At 30.5% G+C, this 14,975-nt stretch overlaps 2 protein-coding genes across 2 annotated transcripts; one reads left to right on the top strand and one right to left on the bottom strand.

Annotated features, from left to right (window-relative positions):
- Positions 1 to 474: 474 nt before the first annotated feature.
- Positions 475 to 7,355, bottom strand: HELRODRAFT_93282 (hypothetical protein). The gene is made up of 12 exons (XM_009010910.1): positions 7,146 to 7,355; positions 6,556 to 6,674; positions 4,783 to 4,902; positions 4,255 to 4,341; positions 4,117 to 4,180; positions 2,796 to 2,858; positions 2,237 to 2,277; positions 2,019 to 2,105; positions 1,524 to 1,609; positions 1,212 to 1,281; positions 1,037 to 1,071; positions 475 to 553 (listed from the first exon to the last, which is right to left on the bottom strand). Exons 1-12 carry the CDS (start codon positions 7,204 to 7,206, stop codon positions 508 to 510), a joined length of 879 nt encoding a protein of 292 aa, XP_009009158.1. The 5' UTR covers positions 7,207 to 7,355; the 3' UTR covers positions 475 to 507.
- A 1,731-nt stretch (positions 7,356 to 9,086) lies between these two features.
- Positions 9,087 to 10,748, top strand: HELRODRAFT_62886 (hypothetical protein; the record flags this gene model as incomplete). Its single annotated transcript, XM_009010909.1, has 6 exons — positions 9,087 to 9,249; positions 9,316 to 9,351; positions 9,428 to 9,606; positions 9,675 to 9,849; positions 9,936 to 10,018; positions 10,638 to 10,748. 6 exons carry the CDS (start codon positions 9,087 to 9,089, stop codon positions 10,746 to 10,748), a joined length of 747 nt encoding a protein of 248 aa, XP_009009157.1.
- Positions 10,749 to 14,975: the final 4,227 nt, after the last annotated feature.

Genomic DNA, 14,975 nt, shown 5'->3' with positions numbered 1-14,975 from the left:
GTCATCCAGTTATAGCTGGCATGCAAGTAGCATAAATATATGCGGAGATTACAAATAACATTAATTCATAAGCCTAAAGTCAATACATCATTAATTACATATAACTAACGATTTTTTATATACAAAACAAATAGGAACCTTTTCGATACTGAGTGAATGTGTAATTGAAATCATTCGATGGAAAACAACCTAAAAGTTGTTCTCTGCCTACATATAATCTATATGAACGATCTATAGAAAGAAAACAGCTATTAAAACATAAAAATTTCGATAAGACAACGAATCCACAGCTAAGCTGCACAACATTCATGATAGAATACATTTCTAATTTAGGTATTGAACATTCAATTATATCCACAATTTTCTTTATACTAAGATTAAATATATAAAAATAATTATGACAAATCTCTGGAATTTTCAAGTCAAAAGCACTACATAGAAAGACTTGGTGATATTTTCACATCAATGAACTTCTCAATCAAATCTTCAAAATCTGTAAGATAGTCTTTATATGGGCTGATAATCCATCTTCATAACTTTACATAGTCCCATTTATTAACTGAAAATTAAATGTATGAAAATGGTGAATAAATGACTATACAAATGAATAAATAAATTAAACGAATCAAACACACAGATATCTAAATTTTATATACACACTAGATACTGTGTGAATTCTAAGTAATTATTGGCTTCACGTTCACTAATTGTAGTTTTCTAGTGAGATAATGTTGGAAAGATGAACTAGAAATTATTCAATGCCTATAACTCGACAAACTGTGATGTGTCTATGCATGCAAAGCGCACATGACTGCTGTCCTCAAATCTATTCTGCTCTCTCGACAAACCTCCACAAGGAATTTATTTGGTTTCAACTCATTTCGAAAGTCTCTATTTACTTCATATCATATATTTCGTTTTGAAATAGCATAAATAAAAAAAAATAAACGAATGAAAAGCAGGCAAAGTGACAAAAAATGAAATGAATGAATGAATGAATAGAATGAATGAAAAGAATGAATGAAAAGCACCTTCCTCTGGTACATCCTCAGCAGGAGCGGCTGGTGGCGCCTTTTGAACATCAAAATAATAAATTATTACTTTCACAAAATTGATGTGTTTGAAGAAATGTTTAAAAATATTTTAACATTGGATGTTTAGTAAAAGGAAAACACATCCCAGCAGAGTGTTTAATAAAAAAAAGCACATACGGCGTGGACGACAGCAGCGGCATCTTCCTTTGATATGACGAACTTGCTTTCTTTTAAACTGGTGCACATGCTGAATTCATTTGTTCAATACATTAAAATCAATCAGTTAGTTCATGTCCTATCAAATATATCTATGAATGAAAGTGATTTTTTAAATACGGGTAAGAAATTCATAAAGACACTCAAAAACATATGAAAATCATAATTATTTTACAAATTTTAACATCGTCAACCGATCTATCAACCAGCCAGCCAACAACCAGCCAAACAAATAACCTCAACAACAAACAACCGGCCAACCAATCAACTAACCACGATATTCCAGCTGGATCAGCTTTGCCATGGATTAGTTGATTCCACTGCTCATGGGCTTGGCATATGATTTCCAGAGCAAATTCCTTCATGTTAATGAATAAATAACATAAACCATAGCCATAATAACATTATAAACATTAAATATATAGATACATAAAATAAAAACATGTACAAACTAAACAAATAATATACTAAATCAACTCAAGAGTATCAAAAATAAAGTCAATTAATACGCACAAGATGTTAACATATTTACAAAATAATTCAAAATTTGTACTGTGATTTATCTTACATTTATCTCACTTACTGCGTTGTTATATGGGGTATATTTTAAATGGGATATTGAGTCAACTAACCACACTTAATAATCTCAGTAGGTAATAATGCAAACTAAAGCGTTCTTTTAAGCAATCATATTAATACAATAATAAGTATAGTTTATAATAAAATTGGTGAAAATAATGAAAATGCATAAAGTAATGAAGAACTGACTCGATCTTTAGGTTTCCCTTCAAAAGCAAATTGGTTGGCTGGTTTGCCAGTTGGCATCTTGTATATCTTGAACCATTCATGGGTCGCCTGACAATCAACATTTTAATATCTCTTGATAATAAATTAATTTAAGCAATTCAAAATGAGACCACAAAAAATTAATTGACGTAAATGTAGAATATTTTGAAATGTACAATACTATTTTTCGTTATATTTACTGCTAAAAAGCCTGGCATATGTTCTTCAATGTCTTTCACACCTGCAACATGAATAGCACAAATGGTACAAATCTTTCTACATAAAACATCACCCCAAAAACATTTTAAAAATTGTTAAACGCTTGCTACGGAGAGAACAACAAATGATGCATGAAAAAAATTTACATAATTTGTTTTGTAGTAAAGTCAGTTCGTTTGCCAAAAATGAAGTTATAACTTTCATAGTGTCTTATGCGCAGCTTCTGAGGCGCTACTAGATTCAACGTTCCGTATTCACATTTGCCACGTGTGAAACAACGCATCATACATGTCTTATAAGCTGAAATCTCTTGCATTTGAAACCGGTCACTGTGTTGCAGTGATCGGAACTCTCCTCAGCTAATAAAATCGTCTTCAACATTTGTTAAATTACACATTGTGTAAGCTCATTTATACATGATGGAAAAATTGGAAAGTTAATTTCATTCTAAAGGGCTATTTATTATTAGGTCTCCTAAATTCTCTATTTAAAAATTTAAGAAAATGTTCTTATTAAGAAACAAATGATAAGATAACCAACCATTAAGTTTGTCTGCCAGTGGATCTTTCACATCAATGGCCAGTATCTTCCAATCTGTTTCACCTGTCAGAAACAATGAGATGAGATTTGCTTCAACTAACAAAATGGTTGTATCAATTTTAATATTGAAATTTCAACAAGAAATCAACAATTATCAAACTGTTACGAATTATAACTGAGAAAAAAGTCGTTATTAAAATAAAAATTAATAATTGTTGTGTGTTTAATTACCATTCATAGATTTAACACAACAACCATATACATAAAATTTAGTGGAACTTCAACATTCATAATTCAGTGGAACATAAGCGAATTCTATGCTTGGAATCTTAGCCAGAAATTTCAAGTGCCTAATTGATGACGCATTTGCTTGAATTTCAAACCAGAAACCTTCCTGTCTTTTTTTCCCAGTTTAGTTGTTCTTATTTCAATTTCTTGGGAAAAGATTGGTCCAACCATTTTTACAAAAATAAATAAATAACCACATCATCAACACACATAATTCAATGGAACGCAACCGCATCATCAACACACATAATTCAGTGAGACATGATCACAAAAAAGAATCTAATCTAGGATCAAATACCAGCTATTATAAACTATTTTAAGAAAAAACTTTAATTAATGAAGCCTTATCAATATAAAAAACCTATTAATAAAATGATTTAAAGTCATGTGAACGCAGGTGTTTTATTGATTAAAGTAGAACACAGGTATTTCAATGGCACAAAAAAGTTGTACCTATCTCGAGATAAAAATGTGATGCAAGGGTACAAGGAACATTTTAATTAAAATTACATATGTGTGTGTGTGTGGTGTTTGTATGTATGTATGTGTGTTTGTATATGTAAATGCTTGTATGTGTAAGTGCTGGTATGTGTGTGTGTGTATGTGTGTGTGTGTGTGTGTGTGTGTGTGTGTGTGCCTCATCAGAATGAAACTGTTGGAATTTTTGTTCAGGCTTCTTTAATACCCATCAATTTGAAGGTTAAATTTATTATACATCAATAGCTATTACATTATGTTTTGGAATAATTGATCTTTCAACTTGAAAATATGAAATAAAAGCTAGCGCCAAATAGTTGAAGAGGAGGAGTTAATGATTACATTGAATATATTTCAAAAACAAGGACAGTCAGCTCAAGATCCAGCTCAATTGACCAGCAATATATTTGAAACATGAGCAGCATTTAGTAATAATGATGATGGTGGATATCACCAATGTTGGTGCTGCATAGAAAAATTTTACGTTCGGTTGGTTGGATAAAAAATTTCAGACAGAAGAATGTTTGGGAAAATAATTACAAATAAAAAAACGTACCTTCATCAATTAAAGCCATGACCCCAAGTACTTTCACCTGCACAACATCTCCTCTCTTCTTCACCTGAAAGCAATCAAACAAGAAACAACTTTTCATTTGGTGGTCACTTGAAGGTCATTAGAGTTCAATCAACTAACCTTGTATCCAATCTCACAAACATCCAAGGGATCGTTATCTCCCTTCTGCAATGTATGGGCATCAATATGCTTTGGATTCTCCCATGTCTGAATGAGTTCAGTCAGATAAAAACATAACATAAACATGAAAAAGTAACATAATATTTAATATGTAATAAAAAATTAAGAATCCAGTTAGGAAAACAGTTGAGTACCCACAGTTATTACAACAAAAGTTACAAAACAGCCAATGTGACCACTATTCAAAACTCAACCGACTTCAATTCATAATTATGATTCACAGTCCACAAAATCAATTTCATTGAAACGTTATCCCACTACGATGTCACTACTGTCACTCATCAAACAAACTGAGCAGGCTGAATGTCATTATCTAGCATGATCTGTTAATTATAACTCCTAATTCCGTACTGCTTCCTAGTCCATAAATAAAATTCACCTCACAATCACACATGTATTTAAATATTAAAGAAGGAAGAAATTAATTTATATTTTAAATTTTATTTAAGTTATAGGAGTGATTGATACTTGTGGAAAAGCTCCATAATTCCAGATGTATCCATGGTGTGGAAAGCAGTTATTTATATACCTCAATTTCCCTTTCTTTATGTCCTGTTTGATTGGATTCAATTTCTCTTCTTTGCTTATCTACAAACAAAAGATCATTAAAATAAAAATATGTTTTAACGAGAAAACTTCTTAAAATATTGAATATTTTGAACTTTATGTAATACTATCAATAATTAGGACAATGAAATGTAAGGAAATCCTGAAAACAGGAAATAACACAAAATTTTTCAATAACAACAATGGCAACAACAAAAAAGAGATTAATTGTGTGCCAATTGTGGTTCAAGAGTGGATTGAGCCAAGCATATTGTTTAGAATTGAATTGTATTGAATTGCATTTCATTTTCAGAATAAGAAGTTTTCCATCTAGAGTACCAAAACAGCATACATTTAACTCATTTATGAAAAAACACACATTTCTGATTCATTTATTTGGTTTCAACACATCAAATTCATCAACTGGTATCAATTAGCACATATGAATTTTGATAAGTTCATAACATGACAAGTGAAAACAAGATATTTAAACTTGCAGATACAATTACATAAAAACAATATTAGATATTTACAGGTGGCAACAAAACAAAACCATAGGCTAGCACATTTTGCAGCACAGCTGGAAGGCAAATTAGAATAGAAGACAATTTATATATTTGACAATCATTTATATTGAGGTATGCACAGATAGCAATAATACTAATATTACAGTTTAGAAATTAATCAATGACTCATAATAAGCACTAAACACAACAAACACTAAAAAGTTAAAAAAATTCTTTAAACAGAGAATCAAAGAATTTTTTGACCAATTATGACAATGCATTACTAAAAATAATCACATACAATCTACATTTGTATAGCACACACTCTGCCTTTCTGACTTTTATTCAAAAATTGTTCACAACGGGGGCCAGCGCCCCCCAAATCTGCCATTGCTCACATCCAAGATGTTATAAAAAACAACACAATTGGCCAACTACAAGATTTTCTTTCTGTGAGATAAGTTCCAACCACATTTGATCTAAGGTGTCCACAACCCATTTCTACGATTGTATGAGAGCTCATTTTCCAATTTTTTTGTCATCACGATCAGATATTTCAGCATCCTGATGCATACCACTCAGAATAATGACACTTTCTTTTTTTTGGGACATTGTCCAACCTCATTTACAGTCTACATTGGAACATCCAACGCTTAACTTGCACAAGAGTCACACACAGACTACAATCTGCAGGCTTTAATTTTATACACTGGCGAAAAGGGTAATTGCCTCTATAAGCAGTAGAAACAAATTGTCACAAAATATATAAGAAAAAAAAATTTGAAATGATAGGTAGACATTCAACTAAAAAAACATATATACATTAAAATTATAAAACAATAAAATTAAAACTAAATAAACATTGAAAATTAAGCATAGACTTGGACATAGTTGGGGTGCAATTGCACTCCCGACAACATTAATGCAACTAATTGTGAATCTCTAAAAATTTCATGCATATAAGATTGATATTATATAAAAATGTTTACCTATTCAAATAAATAAAAGTCAAGAAAAGTTCATTATATTAAACATAACTTGGTTAAATTTTAAGCTAAATTAAAAAGTGGTTGGCATCCCAACATTATTAGAGGATTAAGTTTAGTCATAGTGCCAGATTTTTTTTAGAAATAAAAATACGCTTTTGAAGACCCCATAAGACAAAAATAAAAATAAGCACTATCACAACCTCCATTTTGGCATTTGTCCATCTTGGTACCTCAACAACCATGTTAAAAATCTTCTTCTCCTTGCTAGCATACAATGGTATGTCATGAAAAGGTGATACATAGCCTCCATCAGGCCCAACTACATTAAGTTGTTGAATAAAAAAAATTAAATATAAGTAAAAAAACTGATTGAACCTTTTAAAATGTAATTGTTAAATCTAACAAAAGTTTAGTTTAGAATCTAAAACTAAGCTCATAAAAATAAAAACCATTTGTATGATTATCAAGCTTAGTTGGCTGTTTATTTTACTGTTTACTTAGTTAGTTCATTTTTAGTAGAGTAGAGTACTTTAAAAAACTTTTTCCAGACAACTCTAATTTTTAACTTTTGTTAGTTACTTAGGCTACTTAACTACAATTGCTGATTGATCATGGTCATGCATGATGCATAGCATGATCATATAAAAAAGATACATTTTAAAATTAATAATTTAAAAATATAATTATAAACAAGGTGTTAACATTCCAACGGGTTACATCATCCATCACAGCATGCCTAGATTCATTCACATTAATAATTAATTTATTAATAATATAAAAAAAACCCAACCGAAGTAAACTTGATATTGAAGGGAATTGAGGGCACCTTTCTCAACGATTGAGTAGGACATTTTATTCGAAGATGCGATCCGAGCAGACGCTGTCCCCAACGAACGAAGCGACGAATGCAGAGGCCAGCAAGCAAAACGGGGAAATTTATAATAATGGATCTTCTTACTTCTCACGCACGTCGTCAAAATCGTTCGTACGAGGCCGACCGTCATTTTAATCACGCCCATTCTCTCAATGATTGGCCTCCTTATAATCATTTTTTCATTTTTAACTATAGTATTTTTATTGACATATTTAATGGCATTTCATTGAAAGCGATTGTTTAATTTAAAGAAATCTAACATCAACAATTATAAAAAATAATTGCTTAATAGTTTTACACTCACCACAGTCCATCTCTACTAAGACGTAAAGTAAAAATTCACTTTTGTTTAGGGAGAATCAAAATCGAAACGTTGGGCATTTAATTTTTGTTTAAAGAGATATTTTAAAATTTTGTCCAAACCTTTTTTCTGATAATTCATCAATAAACTTACAATTAGTTTTTTTATTTAAATAAAGAAACAAATTAATTGACATGAGTTCAAGGGAGCACAGGTAGGGCCACCCAGGCTTTTCTAGTTTTGTTTTTTTTGTTCTTTTTCTCTTTCTTTTGTCTTCTTTCTCTTTCAATCTTTCATATTTTAATTTTTTAATTTAATTTTGTGATTTTTCTTGCTTGAAAAATTTAGTGTTGTCAGGTGCATTTTAAATTAAGTTTCTAGTAATGATCTAATTCTAATGAATGAACAATTTTTTAATTTATTTAAAAATTTTAATTATAAATATAATTTATATTATAAACTTACTTTAAAATTGAAATTTTATGCTACTAACTAAACTAAACTAATTAAAATAAAAAAAAGTCTGTCTAACAAAAACTAAAACCGAAGCAGTTCATTTTCTTCTTTAAATTTATCATTAATTAACTGAATGACAAATTAATATAACTTACAATTACATATCATATTCCAGCGTTGATCCATCCATTGAATTATGTAGTACAGTTAATGAGGTAAAAACTTCATCAGTAGATGTCGAGCCGTTACGGAATGAAAAAACAGTTTTATTACACGCCAATATACCAAATGGTGACACCTGCAGTAAAATTTGTAAGTTCTCATTATAATTATTTATTGTTCTCTCTGGATTGTGAAATGGTTGTTTAATTAGTGTTAGTCTGCTGTTAGTAGAGCAAGTTGTCATTTAATTCTTAAAATAATTGTTTACTTTTTACTTTATTTAATTTACCTAGGTAGTTCTGAAAATATTATTGCAGAATAATTTTTTAAATTAATTTCTGCCTCATAAATTTATTTAATGCGTACTGTTCAAAAAATTTGTTTTTAACAGAATTCTTTTAAGTTTTATTAAGGAAGGGAATAGGTTAATTGAATTTTTAATATTTAAAGTAGTTGATGTTGCTAATTGTTTTCAACATAATCTGCCTTCAAAAACAAGAATTTTTATGAAAATAATATCTGAAGACATTTTTACTTTCCACTAATCTTCAATTTAACATATCAGGTTAAATAATAAATGAAAACTACTAGATTGAAAAGTGTTCTTTGTTATTAAACTTCTTGAAAATAAGCATGATTATTAGCATAAATTAACATTTGAATATTGAATTAAATTTTTTAGTTTAATTTTAATCTTTCAATTTGGAAATTCAAAAAACTTTTCCAAAGCTAATGTCCAATGTTTCTAAAGCCATCCAACTTGAATTTTCTTTACTTCTATTTTTCAGCAAGTTGTTTGTAGGGAATTTTTTAATTTATGTTAAAACTGGGCAAACTTTTTGAAAATTAATTATATAAAATTATTTTTAAAGATAATGAATTTTTATAAAAATTGATTTTAATTCTTTTTTAATAAATTTTTACTTAAATCATAAAATATGTTTAAAAAAGTTTTTACAGACGTTAAAGAATTTAAAGAAGAACAAAAACCAACAGATTTGGTTTCATTCAAAATTGTTTACAACAAACAAACCTACTCAGTAACTTTACCTTTAGACGACACTGTTGAATCACTAAAATTACACATAGAAAAGCTCACAGGTAGATTTTATAAATTTTCATGTTTTTTAGCATTTTTTGATTATCATAATTTTTTTTACACTGCAGAAGTCCCTATTCAAATGCAAAAACTGATGTTTAAAGGTTTAAATGGATTGATTGTTCTTTTCATTAAATGATTCATTTTGAACTGTTATCGTTAAATGGTTTGAATTTGCAGGTCGAATGAAGGAGGAAGGAACATTGAGAGATAACAAATTAACCACCGGGTCAAAAATAATGGTGGTAGGTAGTACAATGAACGACGTCATTGCCGTTAGTCAGGCATCTTCCTCTGTTGTTAAAGAAAGCAATTCAGTTGCTGGAACATCTAACAAAGAACCGTTGTCCAAACAAAAGGTTTTAACTAATGTAGGATTTTTCAAAACACCATCAGTGTCTTCAATGAAGTTTTATATTCTCCTTAGCCACATAAGACGGTTTTAGAGAAGTATGGAATGCCTGATGATGTGATGCCAGGCATCAAAAATTGTCAGGAACCTCTGCCACGCATTCCATTATCAGGAATGTACAATAAATCAGGTGGGAGAGTTAGATTAACATTCAAACTTGAAGCTGATCAGGTATGGATTGGAACAAAAGGTGAGACAAGGCATTTTTTATAATTGATTAAAAAAATTAAATAATTTTTCTTATTTTAAATGGCCTTTCTGAATATTAACAAACAGAAAGAACGGAAAAATTGAGTTTGGGTTCGATAAAAGCAGTTGTGAGTGAGCCAATTGATGGACATGAACAATATCATCTGATGGTATGCATTCTAATTTATTCCAATGTGCACATTCAAATAGTTTGCTTATTATGCTTCTGTTTACTTTAATAAATTGTCCCGAATTTCGCATGCATACAAATCAACAGCTGGTTGAGTAGTGATACCACTTTTGGCAGAGTGTGGGAATTTTTTGTTGAACAACTACACTTGGAAAGCTCTGCACAAAGGAATGTTAAGAATGTAATATATGTTGCGTGAGAGTGAAGCAGGAACGCTAAAGTTTAAGAGACGAGCGGACTAATTTAAGGTGCGATGTTCAGTGACCAACAAAGTTAATAATGAAATAAAGAAGAGATGAAGGAAAGAACATAAGGCTAGAATCGTTTGACAATAGAAAAATATGAAATTTAAAAACTCACTGACTCTGTTATGCCAAATGAATAAAAACTTCAACTAGCCTAATTCGGACTCAGATTATCTTACAGACAAAAGATTTGGACAATAAAGTATAAACAATATGAGAACTGCAACCTTTGTAGTTTGTTGGTGGTAAGTAATTTTCTATGCAGTCAATTAATAGTATACAGCTAACGTGGCGCAAAATGACATTATGACATTATAATACATGATGTGACGTAATTTAATAAATTGTTTTCAGGCCTTGCAGCTAGGACCTACGGAAGCCTCTAGATATTGGATATATTGGGTACCTAGCCAATACATAAACGCCATCAAGGATGCCATTCTAGGCAATTGGCAGTTTTTTTAAAATTCAATGTTTAAAATATTTTCGCACAAATATTTTTGAACAAAAGAATTGCACAAATATATAATTTAAATTAATAAATTGGTATCATTAAATACATTGTCAAAATTTTCACGGGTTTATATGTCGCGCTGTACTGTGAAATTTTGAAATTCGTTTTTATCTTTTTCGACCATTGTGTGTGCGAACTGTGTTTGAAATAATCAATTTAAAATTTTATTTTTTTTTTATTCCTCGCTCTGACTAACTAGCGCACAAAGGTACTCGGTATGTAAATGATGTAGAATTGTAGATCCTTGTCTTAGTCTTCCAAATAAAATGATAATGATGATATGTGGTGGCCTCAGTGGCACTTATACGAACTTATAGATTAATTATAGGTGCTCTAGACCTTTTTTAAACTCGCTTCTCAGATCCACCTGGAAAATGTTTTACGACGGCAGACACCACTGAAAATCGTCGTTTACCACAACTTGATGAGTTGAATTTTGGCAACAGATTGCCATCATCAACTGACTTCATGTGACGTCGTGTCGGAACATCGAGTACTTGTACTCATTACCAAGATATCCAGGTGCCGCACCAGCAAGACAATCCCAGACAAATAGCGTTATTTTGAATTTTATTATTCGTTCAATTAGAAACCGAAAAAGGTTATCTCGAATATAATATGAGATAGGGCAATACTGCCACCCACGCCATCACTGATGCGTCCCCCACCAGACCGTAAAAACATTGAATCCTTAGCGAATTAAGTAAATGGAAATAAGGCAAAGGATGTCATCAATTGAGAGTTTTGAAAGTCATTTTCCATTCCCCACACTGAAACGGAAATCAACAAAAAAAGTCATCAAATTTATTATTTGAAATCATTCACCCAACGCAAAGAATTCTGGGTACGCAACTGCATGCACTGCGAAACGGCATCAGGCGACCTTAACCACTAAGCCATAAGAAGTTGATACTAAAGGGTAAAGAAAAATTTGTTCTTTTAAAATTATGTTCATACTAGGTTTTTTTGGATTCATGGCATATGGCTTTTTCATTCGCATTACACTTCAATGTGGAAAATCGTCTCACTATGCCACTTTTTTCACCAGGTTTGTTTTCGTTGATTTTCCAAAATCAGTGCATACGTTTCTGTCGTGGAAAGCAATAATTATGAAGAAGTGCTCTGTTAAAACCTTGATCATCTCACAAATGACACTTCAGTATAGACAAAATACAAAAGCACGGTATCTGAATTAACTGTCGCGGTGAATATTGGACTGACCATGGATTGATTAGGATTTCTCCAATCTTCACGTTTATTTAAAAAGAAAAGACTCACACTTGTTACATTTAGTGTGCTGTTTGGCTGATTATAATTGCCTTGATCATTATTCATTCACTTTACTTTAATTGCAAATTTAACTAAGCTGGAGAGCTTCTTGACAGCAACTCCGACTATAATTCATTTAAAATTTAATATTTTATGGCAATATTAACAAAGACAAACAATGGCGGTTAGAAAACTAGTTCCTCCACAACTTAAACATAATTAATAATATTAATTTTTGCCTTAACTAAAATTAACTCTAAAGACAAGCAAATTTTAATTAATTAAATTGCTAGCTTTTTAGTTTTGTTGAAAATTTGTAGTTGGTTCCACCATTAATTTAAGATGAATTAGATTGTGTTAATATTCGATAAACGGGATTGTGATTTTATTAAGTACATTAGTTTTTATATAGTTCGAATAATACAAACAATAAAAAGTGATTTCTTTTTGACACTGATAAAAATTTTGTAGTTCGTGTAATACAAACAATAAAAAGTGATTTCTTTTTGACACTGATAAAAATTTTGTTATTAATCAGTAAAATCTAATAGTTATAATTAGAAAAAATCTACAATTTTCATGTTTATCAAATGACCACTAAGTTTTGTTCAAACATCTACTGTTTTTAACGATAAATGGTTGAGACTGGCAGCCATGGTTTCGATGCGGTTTGAATATATTTAGCTTGATGATTATTTTCTTTTTTGATTTTTTTATGAGCGTTACAATGAATAGAAGGATCAAATGACCTAACAGTGATGTGCGACAGAGGAAACGTTCAAAAAATAAATTTCAGTGGTGACCATTGAATTATTCGTGGGTGCTGGGAAAAAGAATGAATAAATCTTTATTTCAGAAAAATGAGGATCGCTAACGAATAAATCTTCGATTTTTCTGATGCACAAAAAATGGCAATATCCATTTAACGATTAAATACGGTTATATAAACCTTATAAATTAACCTAAAACTTCACGGAATGTTGAAAACGAAATAAATTTTAACAACGAGCTGAATGCAGATCGGCAAAGAGTCATTAACATAACTTCGGGAAGGCCAAGATTTTTCTAATTATATCTCAGATTTTTCTAAAAATAAGCCAAAATGCTCATGAATAATTAATTTTTAGGAACTTGCTTCCAGAGGTAACTTGCCCGTTGAAAAAATTTTCAATGTTAAAACGCTGGTAGGGCACTTCCAGTTATATAATTCCATGGTGGTGACTGAAGCATAATTTTAGTGGTTAATGATAAATTGGCGTTCTCGGCTCTATGGAAATTGCAAAAGATTTTTTTAGAGTAATATATTATTCCAAGCATATAATTGTACCTTTATATACTAATGATAATTTGGCTTAGTAAATAAATTTTTTTTCTGCTTTATTAACTTTAAGGATCATTTCGAATTATATAACCCATCTTAGATAACGTTCGTGTTGATGTTGCAGCGATTGTTTACTTGATCATAAGAACAATATCATCGGCCATCCATCCACCTATTTATAGGTACATTCATACATAACTAGAGGTATTTACTGACCAATAAACCATAACAAAGACTTTATAAAAGAAAATCTGAAAAATTAAAACGCAGATGGTTCCGTTTTTGGCTCGATCTTTTGCACCACACCTAACATTTCCTTTATCAGCATCAGCATCATTAATATATCTAGCAATTTTTTCATCATTGACCTGCCGACACCAATCTTTATCTTTGTCAAGCTTCTCTCTAAATATCAAAATTTAGACTGCATCGAAAACTTACATTCCTAATTTACCGTAATTTTTCTTTAGCTCAGTTATGCAGTTTAATAACATATTAAATAATTATAAAATAAACTTTGATGTCCAAGATATTGTAATTCACTCTCTGACAAAACCTCTGAATCCTTCTTTAAAAAATAGCAGTAGGTTCAAAACATACCTACCAGACCGTTTTTCGGCTATTATGCCGACTTCTATTCCACGTCATGTAAAATATAAAATTTCCCAGCAATCAAAAACAATTTTGCAACTCCACACCGTTTAAAATAAACCTCCGGACAAGCTCAGAAGCTGCTCATGTAGGTTCTAATGAAAGCTCAAACACATTTATCACAATAGGGCCGCATCATCTACTACATTAGTACCGCGTCATTTCAATGTTTCATCCGTTCATAAAATAGTGTCTCGACGCTGGACAATAGGCCTGCTTGTCCACACTCCTGCCCGTCCATTAAAGAATTCGTCAGCCAATTATTCAATATACATTTTTTTTACAAATTATTTAAAATGTCGTTAATTTTTAATATTAAAACACACCATTTTATTGACAAAGTATCACTCACAAACCTCATTAACTGGTTGTTAATTAAATGCTATTAATAAATTCAAAAATATTAAAAATGAGGCAAAAAATCACTCCCAAAAAGCAATAAAAATAGATTTAAGTCCATCAATCTAAAGTTTAACCTACGGATAACAAATATTTTAACATAAAAAAGTTTAAACCCTCTAATAAAAAAGTTTATTCATAATATATATTTCTGTTCTTATATGTTTGTGCATATCAACAAACTACTACGAAGATGGCAGCATTAAGATCGAGATTCTACAAAATTATACACAATGAAACAAATAAGAGATGACCAAAATAATTAAAAACATCAGAACGCATCGACATAATCGTTCATTGAACATGGTCGCTGATTATTATTAAATAAGTTGAGAACTCGTTTGCTTTTCAAAACTTTTGTTCAACCCCCATTTTTTAAACTGTCGTCGTAAAATTTGTTTAAACTAATTAATTTGCTATCTGTAATACAAAAATCGTTAAAACCATGCTATGTTCAAACTTTTCAAAACGTAACTTCTCAACAGATCTTATTGAGGTAAACGATGCACCAGAAAATCCACATTTTGAAAGCATTGGC

This window comes from Helobdella robusta (assembly GCF_000326865.2).
Source record: "Helobdella robusta unplaced genomic scaffold HELROscaffold_1, whole genome shotgun sequence".
NCBI lineage: Eukaryota > Metazoa > Annelida > Clitellata > Rhynchobdellida > Glossiphoniidae > Helobdella > Helobdella robusta.
This window is presented reverse-complemented; position numbering and strand designations above follow the sequence as displayed.